Source organism: Podarcis bocagei, assembly GCF_964188305.1.
Source record: "Podarcis bocagei genome assembly, chromosome: 17".
NCBI classification, from domain to species: domain Eukaryota; kingdom Metazoa; phylum Chordata; class Lepidosauria; order Squamata; family Lacertidae; genus Podarcis; species Podarcis bocagei.
Genome location: NC_138143.1, coordinates 10,622,956 through 10,644,621, shown reverse-complemented (window position 1 = coordinate 10,644,621; position 21,666 = coordinate 10,622,956). Strand labels below are relative to the sequence as shown.

General features: G+C 46.0%; 2 protein-coding genes across 2 annotated transcripts in view; one reads left to right on the top strand and one right to left on the bottom strand.

The window, feature by feature from the left end:
• Nucleotides 1-8,147: 8,147 nt before the first annotated feature.
• On the bottom strand, nt 8,148-21,628 carry TMEM205 (transmembrane protein 205). Its single transcript, XM_081177061.1, has 4 exons — nt 21,522-21,628; nt 13,977-14,098; nt 12,575-12,738; nt 8,148-8,840 (listed from the first exon to the last, which is right to left on the bottom strand). The coding sequence occupies exons 2-4, from the start codon at nt 14,074-14,076 to the stop codon at nt 8,538-8,540; spliced, it is 567 nt and encodes a 188-aa protein (XP_081033187.1). The 5' UTR covers nt 14,077-14,098; nt 21,522-21,628; the 3' UTR covers nt 8,148-8,537.
• The window catches only part of CCDC159 (coiled-coil domain containing 159), a 29,373-nt gene continuing 28,163 nt past the window's right edge, over nt 20,457-21,666 (top strand). Inside the window, exons 1-2 of the mRNA XM_081176891.1 lie at nt 20,457-20,582; nt 20,877-21,015. The gene's annotated coding sequence lies outside the window, so the exon portion shown is untranslated. The remainder of the gene's footprint in view (nt 20,583-20,876; nt 21,016-21,666) is intronic.

Here is a 21,666-nt window from a genome sequence, read left to right as displayed (position 1 = left end):
GGGTGCTTTACCTTACCTTTACCTTTTTTAGACCCTGCCTAAGGAGGTTAGGAAGTCTTAATCTCTGCTAAGGTTTTGCACTGGTTGTGCAAATTGTTAGATTTCAGATTGCACTTTAATTGATTGGGTGGTTTGTTCAATTAATTATAATCTTTTTAAAAAAATTATTATTTTTATTTTGTTATTTTCTTTGGGCCTTTGCGAAGAAATGTTGATAAATGAAAAAGATGCAGCATGTTCAAGGAACCATTGCCCGTGGTCAGGGAGGGGGATATTGTGACATTCATTCCTTACATCAGAAATTGCAGCCAGTTCAGTGCTCAGGAGATTTGCACAGTCATATCCGATGGAAGAGTTATGCTACCAGTGAATGTATTAATTTTTGGTGCAGTGTTCCAGGAATAAGATGTGATGCACAGACTTCACCTTGCAACATCATCACAGTAGGAAAAGTGTGTGGCCTCTGTGCAGCAAATGGAACACAAAGTGTGCACTGGGCTCTGATCATGACAAAAGATGGTAACCATTCGATCTTATGCATCACTGGGAAGATCTGAGTTCAAATCTTTGCTGGCTCAAGAAGCTTCCTGGCTAGAGCTTATCGCTGCTCTTGAGTTATCTGAGGGCCCTCTTCACACGTGACATATTTCCTGCCACAGAAGCCAGAAAGAAAGCATCTACAACATGTGACACTTATACTGTAAAGCTGCTGCAAGCTTTGGCTTCCCAACTTGGGCAATTTCAGCAAAACAGTCACTCAAAAGCCGGCTCTATCATAAGAGGTTGCACACAGAAGACTGGGTAATGCAGGCCTGTCACTGCATTAATAGAGAAATGACTGATAGAAATGACTTGAAAAGGCATTTCTGGCCTCTTATGAACAAGGTGTATTCATTTGCAGTTTAATATAGATTTGTCCCTATGTTAGATCTATTTGGAGATGATAATATATACCGTATTTTTCATTCCATAAGATGCACTTTTTTCCTCCTAAAAAGTAAGGGGAAATGTCTGTGCGTGTTATGGAGTGAATACCTGCAGATGGCAGGGGGATCTGCTGCAGTCGCGAGCAGAGGATCCATGGTTCCCCTTCCTTCCCTCCTCCGTGTCTCGCTTTGAAGCAGCAAAGCGGGAGAGGAGCTGCTTACACAGGTGTAAGTGGCTCCTGTCCAGTTTGGCTGCTTTAAAGCGAGTGTTTTTTCCTTCCCTTAAACTCCTCTCCTGGATTGTTAGTCACCTCCTTCTCCACACACCCCCACGCGTGCTCCTTGTCCCTTCAGTGTTTTTCCTTCCCTCCCCACTTAAAACGTGGTTACAAAGGACAGATCCACATGGATCCAATTTTTGCATTGGGTCACCCCAAATTCACTATCCGATCATATAGCATGTCCATGGGTACAAGATGCACCAAAAAAACACGCATCCACTGTTGCCTAGGGCCGCAATGGTGCAAAAACGTGGTTACAAAGCACGGATCCACATGGATCCTCAGGATTTTTGCATTGGCATACCCCAAACCCACTGTCAAATCACATGTCTGTGGCCACAGCATGAACCACAAAAATCATACATCCTCTGTTTCGTTCAGAATATTTTTTTCCTTGTTTTCCTCCTCTAAAAACTATGTGTGTCTTATAGTCCGATGCGTCTTATGGAGCGAAAAATGTGGTACATTTCAACCAGCTTACAATGTTGATAGGGTTTTCTATTGCATTGTCCTCTGTGTTATCACACAACTCAGTGAGTGCCAGACTCCAATACATTCTTGGATCCAGTAAGTGTCAGAATTTAATCAAGGCTCGGGGTGTTTAACTGGGTACCAGCCACTTAATCCCTGGACGCAGCAAACAAAATTTTCAGTGCAGACTGAAAGTACTCAAATTGGCATAGGAGAAAAAATTCAACTCTGACGTTTGCTGGAAAACCCGCATCACTGCATACATCCCAATATTTTTCATATTTAGAAACTTGACCTACAAATGATGGGCAAATGTTTTATTGAAAACTTTATTAGTATGAATTCACTTTTGATAGTGTGCAAACAATCATCTGCTTTGTATAATGATAAAACACAGCAAACAATGCATAAGAGGAATGGGTCAAATGAATCCCTTTGCTCCATAGCAAAAAATGATTTCCTAATTCGGGGGAATGGGGACAGGGACCACCAACAATCACAGAATAGTGCCAAGGCAAGCACACTCATTGGTACTGCACACTTTCACACAAAAGAAAGAGGAACACTTCTCTGTGTTTTCCATGTTGTAAATTACTTGTTTGCTTGTTATCTACTGTTTCCTCATTGGGAGCTAATGGTTAGGAAATGGATCTCTCCTTCAAAGCCTCTCATGGGACTCCTCCAGGCAACATATTTCATCAGCATTCATCCTGATTTGCTTGTACAAAGCTTACGTGGTGTCTAGACTATGTCTGGGCCTTTACTGAGCACCCGTTCTGCTTTGTTTAAAGGGTGGTTTTATGACAATGAGCATTCCTTCTAATTTGCTTACGGGGTGTTTACTGTAAATGCCTTCCCATAAGTCATTAGTTCTCTCCCCACCCCCGTTTTCATCCCATGCACCTCTTACCTTGGGGGTGTACACCTCCAATTCCTTATTCTTTTCTGCATATTTTGGCTACTATTTGTGTGAGCAAACAGCCCTAACAGTGTGTCTCACCCAAGAAAAGCACTGAGTCAGGTGTAATTCGTTGGCATCTCGTAAAGGGTGCTCTCCTAGAGGTACGGATGTAAGATTCGGCATGGCCCCAAGTGTATTGTGGTGTTCACACCCCCAGTTCCCTATTTGCTGTTATTGTTCAAGATCACCATGTGTTTTTGAGCAATGCACAAATACAACAGGTTTTTTTATTAATATTTTTATTGTTTATTTAACATAATTGTTAAAAAATTAAGCAAAATATTACAAATACATACATACATATATATTTCTAATAAGCACATATATATGAAAGGGGGGGAATTCTTCCAAATTTATTCTACAAATATCTCAATATGAAAATAGTAATAAAATTTCATTGATTGACTTCCATCGCTTACACTGTACTTCCTATATACATTTTAAGCAAGATTGTATCTGTTATTCCGTATTTTTCACAAACTCACAAATATTCTAATCAATAAGTTTTCTAAATCTCTCAAAAATCTATTCTAAACATAACCAATACCTTACATTTAATCCTTGTCTACACAGATAATCATTTAAGCATTTCCATTGTTTCTGGATTATATTTTTTGGTTTTTGTCTTATCAAATCAGTCAACCTTGCTAATTCCAAGTATTTGCATAATTTATTCAACCATTATTCTTTGGTTGGAATATAATTTCCTTTCCAGTTGTACAGTTTTGATTTGAGAAATGTGTTGTGGATCTCAGTGGACTGCCCCCTGTTCATGGAGGTATGATATGGGATAGACCAAAGGTTATTCTGGGGTTGAGGGAGATAAATCTCTTTTTTTGAAGTTTTCTAATTGAGTTGTGTGTCGTGCAAAGAAAAAACATGGAACTAGTCACCAGCTGTTTTCAGAGAAACAGGAAATTGTGCCCAGCAGTTGTGATGAATGTGCTGCTATGTATGTGATCGTCCCCACTGCGTTCCATCCATCTCAGATCATCCCCAGGGAAGCAACCGGGAATTTAGCTTTTGCAGTTTCCTCTTACGCAGTGCTAAAGTGCTGCAATCTTTCTTCTTCAGAACTGTCTGCTGTTCAAGGGAACTTACTGGTGGCTGGAGCATAGCTATAGCTACAGGGTGGGGTGGGGTGGGGTGGGGGGGTTGGCAGGTTTTTAGCCCTGGTCAAAGCCTGAAGAGAGCGCCATCGAGGCTCCTGGCATGTGTATGTGTGTGTGTGTGTGTTTGTACACAAATGCACATGAGGGGGCCAAACTGGGTCTGTGACCCAGTTTCTGTTTCTTTTTTCTTTATTAAATTTTTTATTAACAATTTCGACATAACAAATTATCAAAACAAATCATCTTCATTATTCCCCCCCTTTTCCCCCTCCTCCCTCCCTTCCCCCAAGACTTCCCTCAGCGCCTCTCTCTGATTTCTCAACTCATGTTATTCTCTGCATACTGTAAAATTGTACATATCCTTTTATTATCTGTCTACTATATTAACCCTCAATAAATTTGTGTATGTTTATTCAAAACCTGCCAAGGAGTCCAGTTCATTTTGCTGTCCTTTTTAAACAATTTGTAAAAAGTTCCCATTCTTCTTTAAAGTCACAGTTGTCCTTATCTCGCAGTTTGTATGTCAGTTTCTCCAGTTCTGCATAGTTCATCAATTTCTCTTGCCACTGTTCTTCTGTCGGGGTTTTCTCATTCTTCCATCCTTGTGCCATCAAGACTCTTCCCTCTCTTTCTCCTCTTCCTGCCCAGGGGCGAAACTGGGCAAGAAATGAAGCACAGTTTCGCCCCTGGGCTGGAAGAGGAGAAAGAGAGGGAAGATGGATTGTTGGTGTGCCTTGCAATGGCAGGCTCTCCCATGCAAACTTGCCTCTGCAGCATGTACCGTATTTTTTGCTCTATAAGACTCACTTTTCCCCTCCTAAAAAGTAAGGAGAAATGTGTGTGCGACTTATGGAGCGAATGCAAGCTGCGCAGCTATCCTAGAAGCCAGAACAGCAGGAGGGATCGCTGCTTTCACTAGTTTTCCTCCTCCAAAAACTAGGTGCATCTTGTGGTCTGGTGTGTCTTATAGAGCGAAAAATACAGTACTTGAAAGTTTGTCTCACACAGGCTGAGGTGGGCACAGGCTTGTGGAAAAAGGCTGTATTCCGAACGTGTGGCAGGCTTCCCAGAGTTTGCCACCAGTGTCACTATAAACTAGGGAAGGTGGGAACGTCCCCGAGAGTCAAAGGCCTTTCATTAAAGCTGTCAGGTTTTGCAGACAGAAGGAAAGACTTTTGCCAGGGCTGATGTGCTAGTGGGATCCGGTGAGCTGCATGGGACAAGTCAGACAGCGGATGCAGGAAGCATTTCAATCCCTTATTTGCATATGTGGACCTGAGTGAAAACTATCTACAGTATCCCTCTGCTGGCCCAGGGTGAGAACTTCAGTACATAACAAAATATATATTTTGTTAGGTGCAAATGGCTTTAGCCATTTAACCATATAGCATATATTCAACACAAAATCAGCGCCAATTTGTTGTTGACAAAGGACAGCTGGACATATAAAGGGCCCCATTACCTTCAGTAGCTTAGGGCCTCATCAAACCTAAATCCGGCCCTGTGGGTTTACCTGGCTTGTGCCTAATGTCAGGTGATGGGCAGGTAGGGTGGTCTCCGTGAATTGAGGCCCGGCAGGCCAGAAGTTCGCAACAGCTGTTTTGTGACAAAAAAGGGAAGGAATGCTTCAGTTCCAACGGAGAGAGGCTGCAGAAGGAGGCACTCTGGCAACGAAAGACGGCAAGTGTGAACAAGGCTAACAAATGGCTACTAGTCAAAATGGCTACACTCTACCTTGACTGTCAGAGACCGCATGCTTCTGAATGCCCATGGCTGGGTATTCCAGGTGGGCACAGTGCTGTTGCACTCAGATCCAGCTGATAGGCTTTCCCATAGGCATCTGTCTGGCCATTAAGAACAAGGAGGCTGGTCGAGATTGAGCCACTGGTCTCATCTAATGGGCTCATCCTATGTACATGTGATACTGCCAGAGAGGAATGGCAAGCTAAGATGATTGACTGTGTCGAAATGGCAAAGCTGACTGAAAAGCTCAGGAACTAAGAGGACAAAAACTTTTAAAAAGAAGGGGGGAAATTCGTAATTAATTTAGGAGACCGCTGCAAGCAAATGAAAACATTAGCAGGATATTAATCCCACTTGTAATGTAACAACTACCATAGATAATGTAGATTATCTATGTATATAGATAATGTATATAGATTATTGAATAATATGCAGTTGAAAGACCCACAAAGGGGGGGGGGGAGTTGCGAGATTCAGAGTAATCTGTATATATGGATATGTATTTGGATTGTTACAATTTTACATTTGTAAATGCAATAAAAATAATTTCAAAAAAATAGAGGGGCGGGTAGGATAGCTCAATGAAGGCGTCATAAAGCTTGCATTTGTTTTGCTTAATGTATTTGCTAATGATGTACGATAGCTAGCTCTAAACCCTGTTTGTTCCTCATATACCGTATTTTTCGCCCTATAGGACGCACTTTTCCCCCTCCAAAAATGAAGGGGAAATTTGGGTGCGTCCTATGGGGCGAATGCAGGCTTTCGCTGAAGCTTGGAGAGCGAGAGGGGTCGGTGCGCACCGACTCCTCTCGCTCTCCAGGCTTCAGGAAGACATCCGCAGCCTAGGCAGCCCTGCGGGAGGTCCCTCAGGGCTGTCTAGGCTGCGGATAGCAGCCTGCTTCCCGGAGCGCCGGGCGCGCTGAAAGCAGAGCGCCCGGCGCTTCAGGAACACATCCGCAGCCTAGGCAACCCTGCGGGAGGTCCCGCAGGGCTGTCTAGGCTGCGGATAGCAGCCTGCCGCCCAGCGCAAGAGGTGCCCTGAAGCAGAGCGCCCCTCGCGCAGGGCAGACATCCGCAGCGTGGGGAGCCCTGCAGGAGTTCCCCGCAGGGCTCCCCACGCTGCGGATAGCAGCCTGCCGCCCGGCGTGAGGGGTGCCCTGAAGCAGAACGCCCCGCACGCCGGGCAGACATCGGCCAGCCCCACAAGCTTGGGGGACAGCAGGGAGGCGCAGCGCCGCCATCCCGCTGTTCCTCAACCTGTTTCGGTTTCCCCGACCTGGTTTTGGGGGGGGAAATAAAGAATTATTTCCCCCTTTATTTCCCCCCAAAAAAACTAGGTGCGTCCTATGGGACGGAGCGTCCTATGGGACGAAAAATACGGTAGGATGTTATTTTCATGGAGCCAAAATCTGTCAGTTTGATAAGCGGGTGTCTAACTCAAGAGTTTGGAAGGAACATATAGTAAACGATAATTGGGGGCAGGGTATACACTTTCTTATGAATTGGGACGATGATATTCAATCTCCAGCCTGCTGGCATTTGGGCCGTGTTATTTATATACCAGGATGGGTTCCAGCAATCTGTGTGTGCCGTAAGGAGCTCTCTGGTGGCATACTATTCTCACCTGGTGCATTATTTAGTTTCAGGCCTTCTATGAGAGATTTGATTTCTGTAGGCGAATACCACTTGCCATTCTGGTAGTTTTGACCAATCAATGGTCATCTCAGTAGCAGCTGGTTCCCTTACCTGCAACACGCAATACCTGGTGTGTTGGTTTTCGGTGCTCACCATCAACTGCCCCCTAATGTAGGTGGACACAAATTTTGGAAGTCTGACATTTTATCAGAAGCACTGCTGAGCCTTTTTTCGGTTTTTAAAGGAGCTCCGTGGCTGGAACAAGGATGGGCTGACATTTAAGCGGCCTCTATTTAGAGGACTTTCAGTAGCTCCAATTAAGTGTTGGAAGTGTAAAGAGAAAGAAGGCACGTTTTATAATATGTGGTGGAATTGTAAAATAATCAAAAACTATTGGGAAATGATAAGAATGTTTACGACAACGTTTGTTAAAAGACCAGAAGCTTTTTTTGTTAGGCATTATAGGTCAAGACTTGCCAAAAGTGTGGGAAAATACTATTTACCGGTATGTATGCTGCAACCGTGGCTAGGATGTTACTAGCCCAAAGTTGGAAAGACAACAAGACACCAATGAAAGAAGAATGGCAAGAAAAACTGATGGAGTATGCTGAAATGGCGAAAATAACTGGAAAATTAAGAGAGAAGGACAATAGAGATTTCAAAAAGGACTGTGAATCGTTTATGTTGTACTTAGAGAAACATCGTAAAGAAGTGGACTCACCAGCAGAGTTTGAGTAAGCACTTGCAATTAAGAAAACAAGCATTAAAAGTACAAGGGTAAGATGTAATAATAGGGAAAATAACAAAATGTAAGGTGTAATTTGAAAAAATATGGTACAAAAATGATAAGAATATAACAATATTTAACTAAAAGATTACAAAATTAAGGTAGAATAAGACAGGCAGGAGAAGCAAATATTTAAAGAACATATTTATATATGTATTTTGTGATAATGATATTTGTGTAGGATATAAAACTTAATAAAAACTATTTTTAAAAAATGGCTGCTAGGCAATCTGAGATGCAGAAATAGAAATGGCTTTTATTTATGCAAAAGTGTCCAAAACTAGAGCATAGAATCTTAAAGAGTTGGAGGGGACCCAGAGGTCTGGACACTGAGGAATATGACCAAACAGGCTTTATTCTAGATTGCAACACAGATTATCCAATTCTGTCCTTCAGGGAGAGGGAAAAATCTCGCTGTTTCGGGAGTGGGTAGTTTCCCCCACAACCATTCACTCCAATGAATTGATTTCTGGCTGCTGTCAAACTCCTTCTCTCCAAGTGGTCAATCATAGCTCAGAATACAGGCTGTCATCTTTGCTTCGAGAGAAAGTTCGGTTTTGTGCCTTAGAAAACAATCCTATAGCGACGGCAGGAGCGGCTGGGTAGAGCGCCCCCTGCAGTCTAAAGGTTGTCCAGCTGCAGTGCTAGGCATGCCAAATTCACCCCAGTGCAGAAGACGCCCGCCAGGTTGCAGAGAGAGGACAGGCCGTGGAACTTGAAGAACTTTTGGCGCAGGCTCTGGTACTTGGCATCCTTCTCCTTCAGAAGCTGGTAAGCCTCCCGCCGAGCCGACAGCCCCACCTCGTCCCCGAGGCCGTGCTCCCTTTCAATCTCTTGCATCTTGAACATGGTCTTGGTGGTGACTTGGGAGAGCCAGGAAGCATTGGAAGCTGCCAGAATGAGGCCAATAAAAAAGGACACAATCTGCAGAGGAGATACAAGGTATACCGTGACCTTTTCTGGAATTCTGGGGTAAATCCAGGGTGGATAAAAATCAATTATTATTATTTTTTTTAAAAAAAACATCATGAAGATTTTTTTTATTTAATTCATTTTTTAAATTTAATTCAAATTTTTTTTTAAATCAGATTTTAAAAATTTAATTTAGTTTTTTTTTAATTTAAATCAGATTTCTTAAAAATTTTAAGTGGATTTTTAAATAGAATGCTTTTGGTCATGTAATGGTTCCTAAGGGGGTTGCTTGAGCGTAAGCAGGTGCCTATCTTCCTGGCTGGGTGCAAACACCTGGCTGGGTTGCTGAAGTGAACCTCCTCTGTCCGGACAGCCACTCGCCCGTGGCTGACTCAATCGCTGGCAGAATCCGTGAGTGGGCGTTTCTTAAACTTCTTCCAGCAAAGAAGTTCTTTGACGCCTAGTCTCCGCCTACCCTCTCTGCGCGGAAGCCTTCTGCGCCGGGAGGGCGTAGGCAACGGAGGACCCCTAGTCTCCCCGCTGGTCCAAGGCAAGGAGTCATGGGACCGCCTCGCCACTTCCCCCACTTGCCCCCCTTCTCCACTGGTGCTACGCTGATTCTCTTCCCCAGAAGATGGGCTGCTTCTCCCATTCCCTGGACGCCCTCTGGAATCCCTCTGGCTTTTGCGCTCTCCCTCCAGTACTGATGGCAGTTCCCTGACAGGTCATGTCACAGGAAACAACGTGGAAGGTCAAGTCCACCACGATAAGGAACAGATGGAAAAACCCTATCTTCAATGGATAAAAACTACTGGAACAAAAGACATTCGGTGGAAACTAAAGACGCTATGCCCATGGCTGAGGATAATAGTTTGAACCCTTCCAATGGATATGGGGGGGGGGGAGGGAGGGAAAGGAGAAAATTGTACGGGAAATTTAAAATTGGAAGGAGATAATATAATGTATGTAAAAATCCCAAACTCGAATAAAACTTCAAAAAAGAAAGAAAGAAAGAAAACAAAAATTAAAAATAAAACGCTTTTGGAGGAAAAATCTTTCTAAAGATAGTTTTCTATTCAAGTTACATTATAGTCCAAAGGCTGTTCACCAGGAAATAAGGATATGTTTAAGTTTTTCATGCGTGCTAAAACTCAGTATAAGTTTTTTTGTTTTAATTGTTTAACCACATCAGTTAACAAACATGGAGACATATTCTATAATGTTAAATAAATTGATTAAATTGTTCTTAAGGAAATGATTATTTTTCTCCTTCCAATAAAGTACAGCAGAAAAGCTGTCCAAATATATATGGTTAATTTATTAAACCTCACAATAATTTCATAATTATCGTTCTGTGTATTTCTAATAGCATAACCTGGGCATGTACAACATGTCGATTGGCTGGCGGAACCTGAGACTGATTATGGTCAATCGCAACGCTCCTGGTTTTTGACCCGGAAAGCTGAATGTGGACAAACACCGGCTCCTTTGGCCTGAAAGTGAGATGAGCGCCGCAACCCCATAGTCACCTTTGACTGGACTTAACTGTCCAGGGGTCCTTTACCTTTTACCTATGGCTCCTATCTGGTAGATCAATAGTCCTACCTCCTGTCCTCTAAAAGGATAGGCTGTACTTCAATGCCTTACTAACAAAGAGATTCCATGGCCACTCTGAACAGGTTTTTCCAGAGCTGGACTGCTCACATTTCTTCCTGATGCTCTCGGGTTTAAGAAACGGGGAGGTAGCTGTTCATGAAACCGACTGTGTCTTGAGTAGCTGCAGCACACAAGGTAAAAAGTGCTCCTCTTCCTCACATCAGCCTTCCAGATACAAAGGACTGCTTTCCTTGCTGGAATGTTATACAGTGGTAAAGGTAAAGGGACCCCTGACCATTAGGTCCAGTCGTGACCGACTCTGGGGTTGCGGCGCTCATCTCGCTTTATTGGCCGAGGGAGCCGGCGTACAGCTTCCGGGTCATGTGGCCACCATGACTAAGCCGCTTCAGGCGAACCAGAGCAGCGCACAGAAACACCGTTTACCTTCCCGCTAGAGTGGTACCTATTTATCTACTTGCACTTCGTGCTTTTGAACTGCTAGGTTGGCAGGAGCAGGGACCGAGCAACAGGAGCTCACCCCATCGCGGGGATCCAAACCACTGACCTTCTGATCAGCAAGCCCTAGGCTCTGTGGTTTAACCCACAGCACCACCCGCATCCCTGTATACAGGGTACCTTGGGTTAAGTACTTAATTTGTTCCGGAGGTCCGTTCTTAACCTGAAACTGTTCTTAACCTGAAGCACCACTTTAGCTAATGGGGCCTCCCGCTGCCGCCGCACCGCCGGAGCACAATTTCTGTTCTCACCCTGAAACAAAGTTCTTAACCCGAGGTACTATTTCTGGGTTAGCGGAGTCTGTAACCTGAAGTGTTTGTAACCTGAGGTACCACTGTATTTTGTTTCCCACCTTCCTCATATGACACAATAGTCTTTATGGTAAATGATGTTCTAAGATTGAATTACAAATAATTTTAAAGTGTTTGGGGGTGGGCAGAGGTTTATGTAGCAGCAGGGTTGAATAAGGAGGATTAGATTTCAGGTTCCTTTATAAATATAAAACTTTTTAATGCATCGTGATTGCCTTAGGCGAGGGGTCAGCAACCGAGGGCCCATGGGGGTCGTTTAACCGGCCCCCGAGCCGCCCCCAAACTGGGCCGCCTGCTTGGTGAATCCCCACCCACTGTGCTAAACTGGTGCAGCGCAGCCCAGGGACTCACTTCCGCGGTGCCGAAAATCACGTCTGCACAGACACTGGAAATCGCGGGCGTGATCTGGCCCATGGAGGGATCTGCGCTGGAGTGAACTGGCCCAGGCGAGGTAAACCTTGCCGACCCCTGCCTTAGGCCTAAGCCTGCCTACACTGTGATGGAACTAGGGAGGCAGGAAGAACACGGAGAAATCCTGCAAAGGATCACAGGACAGAAAGGCCTTGCAGGGTGAGGAAAATTCCATACGAAATACGAATGAAGGAAAGACGAGGTCTTCTAAAAGACACACATTGAACAGTGAAGTGGCCAGGTTTATTCCACAGAGGAAGGCATTTTCGCAGCATCAACACTGGCTTGTAGGTTTGAGGGGCTCATGCCTTCAAAGTGCAGGTGTCAGGTGTGTGTGCGGGAGCCAGGCCCTGTGATCAATAGGACTCTGCATGACTGGGGCCTTCCTAAGTTTGTTCAGGAGAGGCAAGGTGCGGCCACACAGGTGAGGCTGATTGGTAACTCACAGCACCTGGTGGCAAGAGCTGGGAAGGATTATAAGGCCAGCATTTCCCTTCAGCTCTTTGCCACAGCAACACGTTCCCTGCCTTGCTACGTTTGACTCCTTGCTTCTTGATCTTCGGACCCCTGCCTTCGTGACTCCTTGCTTCTTGATCCTCAGACCCTTGACTTCGTGACTCCTTGCTTCCTTACCCTCTGACCCTTGGGCTTCTTGACTCCAAGCTCTCTGACCCTCAGACTCTTGGCTTTCTGACTCCTGGTTTCTGGACTCCCATTCCTGCTCTCATCCCGTCATCTTGCCCCTGTTCCCGACATCCCCAGCCGGGACTTCAATCGCCCATAAACTGGACCGTGACAGAAGGTCCATAGCTGACTTGTGACGTTCTCAAGAAGCTACATGAAGGAGCACTTCCTGCCCACAGGCCCCAAACGAAAAGCTGCAATATTTGTAGATGACTGGTTGATACCTACCTGGACTGTATCCCAGGCGCTGAGAAGCTCCCGCGGGTGGTACGAAGCGAAGATGGCAAGGTTGAGGAAGGTGCAGCCAAGCAGGGTGTAGAAATAGAAAGGAAACAGCTTGCTTTGCACCAGGCCAAAGGTATGGCGGCTCACACCCCGGAAGAGAACAAACCCTGCGCAGGCGAGAGAAGGGAGTGGGTTACAGCAGGTGGACGAAGGGTTCGTCCACACTTCCAATTGTCCTGTGCCTGGAGACCACAGGTCCGAGCGATTCTTCTCTGCTTTTCTAGGCAGGTGTCCGAGCGATTTTGCCTTTGCCTCACTGCTTGCCCCCAGAAAACCTGCTATTTAGTGCTGCATCGGAACAAATGGCAGTCAGTGGAAAACCCAGTGGCTGCCCCCCTCCGCCCAATTCAGCGCTAAACCAAAGGGCAAAGCCAAGGCCAGATTTAGGTTTGATGAGGCCCTAAGCTACTGAAGGTAATGGGACCCTTTATATGCCCAGCTCTCCTTTGCCAACAACAAATTGTCGCTGTTTTTCATGTTGAATATACTCTATATGGTAATTTATGGACCTAATAGGTATCTAAAGCCATTTGCACATAACAAAAGTATGTATTTTATCAAAGTAGTTGTTGAACTGAAATACAATTAAGACGTATATTAATAGTGGAAATAATTATTAAGCTCTAACTTAAAATGATTTTTTATTCCTAACAAACTTAGTAATGGAAACACATTGGCATTTGGCAATAACAAAAGTTCCTTTAGAAACACAATTTACAAAGACTCATAATCTAGTCTCTAGAATCTTGCTATAACATGAAATTATAATAGGTGTAAATATATGATGCAAACTACTAATAATTCTAAATAGCAGAACGTAGGCACCCTATACTGTATATAGAAATGAGCAAACCAGTGATATTTTAGGGAGCAGGCTAGCAGGCGGGGCCCATGACTTACATCATAGGAGCCTATACAATACAAAACACTGTTGCTGTATGTAGGTTTTATTTTGTTTTTTAATCTTATATTTTGGAAATGTACATTCAGGTTTTTTCCTTTAATTTTTTTTTGGGGAGGCCCCCCGAGAGAGTGGGGCCCTTAGCTATAGCTTGTTTAGCTTATACGTAAATCCGGCACTGGGCAAAGCAGCAGGGCAAACAAAGGTGTGAATAAGCCCCGAGTTCTGGAAGTGAGAGGCAGTGGGCACAACAGGATCTGAAACGAATGCGTTACAGCAGCCTTCTCCAGCAGTTACTTTGTAGTCCAAAGAATTTGGAGAGCACCAGGTTAGGAAGAGCTGCATTGGAGAAAAGGATCCGAGGGGCACATACCATTTCCTCCCCGGGCAGGCTAAAAATTCAAGTAAGCTTTGTCCCACCCCCACCCCCCTGGGAAAACGTACCTGCAATAAAGGTAACCCATATCTGCATCCCCCAGGCTGTGGAGAGCACAAAAAGCTGGATGATTTTGACATAGCTGCTCGGCTCCCCCTCTGTTGCCATCTCTGCAGTAAGAGACCTAAGACTGGGCAGAGAGAAACGGAGATGATTGTGATAATCATAATAATAATTTATTATTTATACCCCACCCATCCGGCTGGGTTTCTCCAGCCACTCTGGGTGGATCCCAGCAGAACACTAAAAAAACAATAAAACATCAAACATAAAAAACTCCCCTAAACAGGGCTGCCTTCAGATGCCTTCTAAAAGTCAGAGTTGTTTATTTCCTTGACATCTGATGGGAGGGCGTTCCACAAGGCAGGCGCCACTACCGAGAAGGCCCTCTGCCTGGTTCCCTGTAACCTCACTTCTCTCAGTGAGGGAACCGCCAGAAGGCCCTCGGAGCTGGACCTCAGTGTCCGGGCTGAACGATGGGGGTGGAGACGCTCCTTCAGGAATGAGAACAGCAATACAGTGGTGCCTCTGGTTAAGAACTTAATTCGTTCTGGAGGTCCGTTCTTAACCTGAAACTGTTCTTAACCTGCTGCACGATTTCTGTTCTCATCGTGAGGTAAAGTTCTTAACCTGAGGCACTACTTCAGGGTTAGTGGAGTCTGTAACCTGAAGCGTCTGTAACCCGAGGTACCACTGTAAATGAATAGGACATACGGACCTTCTCCTCTCTCTCTCTCTCTCTCTCTCTCTCTCTCTCTCTGTGTGTGTGTGTGTGTGTGTGTGTGTGTGTGTGTGTGTTTTATGGTGATCACAGCAGTCCACCTTGGGAACTTGGCTGACCTTAGCCTGACCACAGAAGGATGGCAGTCAGCTCCAGAAATTAACAGGGTCAGAAATACTCAAAAGAACTCAGGACACAGAACCTCAGGAAATATCTAGAAAGGGATTCTGGCAAGTCTCAATCAGCCTAACATGATGGTGTCGGAGGCAGAATGCCTCTGAGTATCCGCTGCGAGGAGCCACAGGGAAGGAGAGGGCAGTTGGACCCACATCTTGCTTATGCGCTCCCCATAAGCATTTGGTTGGCCCATGTGAGAATAGGATGCTTGGGCTAGAGGGAGCTCTTGGCTGGATCCTGCAGGCTCTTCTCGCGTTCTTAACACCGTTGCCATGGATGGAAATGAAGGAAGCAGGGAACAGGTCAGTTCAGCAGGACAGCCTTATGCATTGTGACAGCTTTCACAGATATTAGCACAATGCCCTTCATCTTTCTCTTCAGCCCCAGCCCAAAGACAGCAGGAAACTCTTACTCAGACGACTCCTTTGCTCTCTGGCAAGATGAGCCGTAATCAGTATAAAGTTGTCGTGCTCTAAAAGTGCACTGCTCTTTGTGCTATGGCAAGCCAAGATAGTGGGATATGGTTAGTTGCAACACAGGAAATACCCCATGAATCAGAACACAAGAGCTTAAAAATATATACACAATTCCTGATAAGAGAGGAAGATGAGCAGAGACGACTATGGATATATAACTGGTTGGGTTGCATATCAAGACTATCCAAGGAATCAGCAACAGTACAGAAGTTCTTTCAATATTTTGGTTAATTATTGCAACTGTTTTTCTCCTCGTTTATTTTATTTTCAACACGTTGGCTCGAAGAACAGATGTTTCTGTTTTTGTATGTTTTACTGAGCTGTGAATCATGTATTGTAACGACATTGGGAATGAAATCACCCGCTCACATCATGCTAACAGTATCAAAAATCATTAGCATTTGAAAAACAAACGCTCAGAAGGCCTGGGTAAGTTTCTACTGCCTTCCTCACAATTCCAAACAGCAGCTGGCAGAAGGTGATAAGACGAGATGGGAGAGGCAGGCCCCACATAGGAGTCACGTGCAAAGCGATCTGGTCTTGTGTTTACTGAAAGCAGTTGTGCCACAGTGACCAAGTTTGAATTTCACCTCTGCCATGATCTCGCCAGGTGGTCTTAGGCAAGCTGCCCTCCCCAACCCCAGCCTCAGTCCCCTTCCACCGTCCAGGATTCAAAATTTGCCAGGTGCATTTTGCAGTTGGCTATTGCCCACTTGTGACCAAGTGAGGATGCCCGGGTGCCAAGATGGCTCCTGACATCTCCACCATCTGGAGCTATGCATGTCTGGGGATTCTTGGATCCTGACTGTTTTAACACACTAGCAACACATCCTGTAGAATTCTGATATTTCATCTGTACAATCGGAATGAACGTCGGGAACCAAAAAGTTGTTATCGAAATGACGACTTTCGAACCATCTGGCCCCCAAATGGCAACTAGGCATTGCGTTTTGGCGACAGTAACCCCGGTTTTAAGGAGCCATTGTATCTGAATTTCTTTTTTTGTGTATATAATTTTTATTGAATTTTCTGTTTTACAATTTAAAGTACTCATTTTTACATCCTTAAGATATCTACGACTTCCCTTCTTCGCTTTCCATGGTTCATTTTAAATATCATAAATCCCTGCATATTTATAAAAACTATACCATTCACTATTCCATTATTGCATCCATCAAAACTTATTTACACTGTTGAATTTATCTTAATGCTGCGAGCGTTTTCAGCTGTACACAATTATTTCCCATATATTCAATAAACGTATTCCAATCTTCTCTAAACATATGTTCTTCTTGATCTCTTATTCTATATGTTAGGTCTGCAAGCTGCACATAGTCTGTCAACTTAAGTTGCCATTCCTCTTTGGTTGGGACCTCGCTTGTTTTCCATTTTTGGGCTAACAAAACACGGGCCGCAGTAGTGGCATACATAAATTACCTTTTTTGACACCTGGGAATTTCAGTCTGAATTATCCCCAACAGAAAGGACTCTGGGGTTTTTTTTTGGGGGGGGGAGAAAGTACTTTTAAACATTTTTTTTCAATTCATTATGGGTCACTTCCCAATACTCTTTTACCCTTTTACAAGTCCACCACACATGAAAGAATGTTCCCTTATTATATCTTAATTTCTTAATCCATGGAATGGGGTTAATAAGACTAACTTACTTCACAATATGGGAGATGTGAAGTACTTTAAATACTCAAAAGCAGAGCAGACTCAAGGCATTTTGCTGACCCTGACCATGCTATGCTCCTGAACTGGTTGGGAGTTGGAAGGCATTGTTTTATAGTTGTTCCACTCATACCTAGAATCATAGAATCATAGAGTTGGAAGAGGCCACAAGGGCCATCGAGTCCAACCCCCTGCCAAGCAGGAAACACCAACAGAGCACTCCTGACATATGGTTGTCAAGCCTCTGCTTAAAGACCTCCAAAGGAGGAGTCGCCACCACACTCCTTGGCAGCAAATTCCACTGTCAAACAGCTCTTACTGTCAGGAAGTTCTTCCTAATGTTTAGGTGGAATCTTCTTTCTTGTAGTTTGGATCCATTGCTCCGTGTCCGCTTCTCTGGAGCAGCAGAAAACAACCTTTCTCCCTCCTCTATGTGACATCCTTTTATATATTTGAACATGGCTATCATATCACCCCTTAACCTCCTCTTCTCCAGGCTAAACATGCCCAGCTCCCTTAGCCGTTCCTCATAAGGCATCGTTTCCAGGCCTTTGACCATTTTGGTTGCCCTCCTCTGGACACGTTCCAGTTTGTCAGTGTCCTTCTTGAACTGTGGTGCCCAGAACTGGACACAGTACTCCAGGTGAGGTCTGACCAGAGCAGAATACAGTGGCACTATTACTTCCCTTGACCTACATGGCTGGCCTCAGAAAACAGGGTGCCACAGGGCACTGTTTTGTCTCCAGTGCCACTATATGAAGCCACCGGGCGCAGCCATCAGGAGGTTTCGGGAATGGTGTCACCCGTGTGTGCTGATGACACCCAGCTCTAGTGGTAGCCTCACATTTAGACTATTGTAATGTGTGCTTCGTGGGGCTTCCCTTGTTCTGGAGAGTCTGCAGCTGGCGCAGAATGCCGCAACCTAGTTGGTAAGCAGAGCCCCTTATCGATCACCTATTACCCCAGTATTACAGGATCTGTCACGGTGGCCGGCTCTTAACCACCAATCCAGTCTTAAGATCCTGGACACGGGTGGCGCTGTGGGTTAAACCACAGAGCCTAGGACTTGCTAATCAGAAGGTCAGCGGTTCGAATCCCTGCGATGGGGTGAGCTCCCGTTGCTCGGTCCCTGCTCCTGCCAACCTAGCAGTTTGAAAGCACGTCAAAATGCAAGTAGCTAAATAGGTATCACTCCGGCAGGAAAGTAAATGGCGTTTTCGTGCGCTGCTCTGGTTCGCCAGAAGTGGCTTAGTCATGCTGGCCACATGACCCGGAAGCTGTACGCCGGCTCCCTCGGCCAATAAAGCTAGATGAGCGCCACAACCCCAGAGTCGGTCACGACTGGACCTAATGGTCAGGGGTCCCTTTACCTTTACCCTCATATAAAGCCTTCTTACCCGAAACCGGCAGTACCCTCCTCCCCTCCATTGTAAGGGCATGTAGCTGAACAAGTGGTACTACCACAGTTGGATGATTGGGGTAAAACAGTCTTCAAAACTCCCATTCTAGGCTCATTTTGCAACAGGGAATTTCACGAGAGTGAGCAATTTTTGAGCTCTGGGTGCAGTACTGCGACTAAGATTTCAGAGTAAAACTGCAGAGTGGAAGGAAAGGACTTCCAGCTACTCTCTGAAGACCGGAGAAGAGAGCCTCTTAAGAATATTGTGGGGGTGGACAGGGGAAGGACTGGACCACGTGAAAAATGAAGTTAATATTTTAGCTGCAGTTTGTTCATTTCCAGCTTTGTGTTCTCGTTATAAAAAAGCACGCCTTGGCATTCCGTTGCTGCGTCCATAAGCCAGGTTTGAGGTGCCATTTAGCTCCTAGCTTTCATGTCTCAGTTTCTAACCCTGGGGTAACATGGAGGCAGGCCTTTTCTGTGGTGGCCCCAATGCTGTGGAATAGTCTCCCTGCTGAAAGGCCCCATCAGTTCTGTCTGAAAGAAGACGTAGCGCTTCGGACAAGCATTACCCTCACCTTGTGCACGAACCTCCTATCTTAATTGTTTTAACCACTTGTTTTAGCTGTTCTAATTGTTACGTCGTATGATAATGGCCTACTCTACTTTTTAATGAAGGCCGCTTATTTTAACGAATTAGTTTTATTGTGCATTTGAATTACATGCTGCTCTATTTTTTTGTAATTGCTTTTATAGTAAACCTCGTAGGAGCCATTTGGGCAAGTAAGCCTTATATAAATCCATTATCAAGACAGTGTTCCACCCGTCCCATTCAATATACTGCAGCATCCTGGAGGGACACACCAGGGAGGGAAGCAGTCCAGCTTAATGGCCATGCCATGTGGCACACGCCGCTCTGCCCAACACTCCACCCTTGCTCCCCTGCCCCCCAAGGCAGCCACCTAACTCAACCTCATGGGAGTCTGGCTCTGCCAAAAGCACAACACAAATGCTATGCATTAAGCAAGCCTGACTGAGTTTCACGTGACTCACTCCCAACAGCCCACACTGCCTCCAAAAGCCTTTCCTCTTTTCTCCTAAGGGAGGTCTGGATGCTGCCCAAAATGCAGTTCTGTAGAACCCCAGGATTCCGCAATTGCTTTTCCATTTCAAAACAAAACAAAAACACCACGGGAGGTCAGCCAGAGCTGTTCCATTCCCAGCTCAAAAACCGCACGTTTACTCCAAAGTCACATCTGTTGTGTTGAAGGAAACCAGGCAATATGCCTTTTGAAAGCACATTCCCTCCTCAAACAACGCAGACACAACCTTAGTTCTGATTCCCAGCAATCCTTAACAAACTACGGTTCACAGAATCCTTTGAGTTCACGTGAAGCATGTGCTTTGAAGTGTGTACACCATGGGTAGGCAAACTAAGGCCCAGGGGCCGGATCCGGCCCAATCACCTTCTAAATCCGGCCCACGGACGGTCCGAGAATCAGCGTGTATTTACATGAGTGGAATGTGTCCTTTTATTTAAAATGAATCTCTGGGTTATTTGTGGGGCACAGAAATTCATTCATTCCCCCCCCCCCAATATAGTCTGGCCCTCCACAAGGTCTGAGGGACAATGGACCGGCCCCCTGCTGAAAAAGTTTGCTGACCCCTGGTGTACACAAACCTTGCTGTCCGGCAGGGGGTGAAGAGGCCATCAGCCCCAGGGTTATACTGGAATGGAGCCTAGGGGTCCTGGCCGGCTGCTCCCTTCTGGCCCTCCCCACCCAAGGGTGCTGTGTTTCCTGTGCAGGGCGCATGGCAGTGGCGTAGCGTGGGGGGTGCAGGGGGGGCCGGCCGCACCGGGCGCAACATCTGGGGGTTAGGGGGCGCAAATCCACGGGTTAGGGGGCGCAAATCCACAGGTTAGGGGGCGCAAATTACTTGCCTTGCCCCGGGTGCTGACAACCCATGCTACGCCACTGGCGCATGGCGGTGAGTGGGGCGGAAGGGATGGGGATAAAGTCGAAACGCAAAGGGCATGCACTTTTCTGCATGCCAGGAGCACAAAGGAAGGTGGTGGGCTGGCAGGAGGGAACATAGGAGCCAACTCCTAGGGGCTGGGGTGTCTTCGCCCCCCCCCCCCAAAGTTAATGGACACTGCCATTCAAATGGTATGTGTGTGCTATGTTATGTGATCAATTCTGCGATGATTACCTGCTGTCCCCCAATATTTTATTCAAGTTAACACCCCCTTGTGGGAGGTTGCCAACTTATTCTAGAGCAGTAAACGAAATGGGGTTAATACCCGCTTTTGCTGTATTTTTTTGTTGTATTTTAATCTTGTTTTTCAGTTGTATTCATTCAACTTGTTTTGATTATTGCTTGTTAGCCGCCCTGAGCCCGGCCTTGACTGGGGAGGGCGGGGTATAGATAAAATTTATTCTTATTGCTGCCACCACGAACAGGAGGCGCCAGTAGCCGTCCGGTCGTTACGAAACCCAGCTCGTCAGCGGAGTCAAGAGCCTGCTATTTCAACGAGGCTTACTCCAGAGAAAGCGCAAACAACACAACACAACACCAGGATGGCAGCTCAAGCCTCTGGCGGTATTTGCAAGAAAGACGCGTGTCGAGCGTTGGAAGGAAGCGGGCCGGGCTGCTGGCCCGCGGGAGTAAGAAATGAAAGGGGGGGGGCCTGTTGGAAAACCCCTCCCACTCCCGCACCCCTACAAGAGGTAGGGGTGCCAACTTGAATTAAATGAAATATTGGGGCGGCCCAGCTAAGCCCCGCTCCGCATAATCGATCTCAAGACGAGGTGCAGCCCCCCAATTTTTTATATGGGGGTGTGCGTGCGAAGACCCTTCGGCCCCTAGGAACTGGCTTCTCTGGGTGGAGGGGAGAGAGCCCCCTGCAGCCCCCGCCCCGACAGTAGCATTTGCAAGAAGACGCGTTTCGAGCATCGGAAGGAGGCGGGAGGGAAATCGGGGGTGGGGTCGTTGGAACTCCCCGCCACCCCTAAAAAAAGACGGGGTGCGCTAGGAAAAGGGGGGCTTCGATGCTCCTGCACCCCCGTCCCCTTACACGCCGGACCCCGAGATCGCGCCTCTCCTACCTGATGCTCTTCTTCCGCCCTCGCGGCCGAGCTCCTCCGCAGCACGGTAACCAAGACTCCGCCCCACGGAGGCGGATCGCAATTGGGGGTGTGTGGCTGTGCTAAACAGCAGCGTCATGAAGGGAGGCGAGGCCACGAGGGGCCA

Bases quoted from the DNA above. Each gene is read 5' to 3' on its own strand.
- TMEM205 (XM_081177061.1), bottom strand. From the start codon at position 14,076: ATGGCAACAGAGGGGGAGCCGAGCAGCTATGTCAAAATCATCCAGCTT. The intron at 12,739-13,976 runs GTACGTTTTCCC...TCGCCTGCGCAG, and splicing joins ATGGGTTACCTTTATTGCAG to GGTTTGTTCTCTTCCGGGGT. The intron at 8,841-12,574 runs GTAGGTATCAAC...TCTCCTCTGCAG, and splicing joins GCGCCTGGGATACAGTCCAG to ATTGTGTCCTTTTTTATTGG.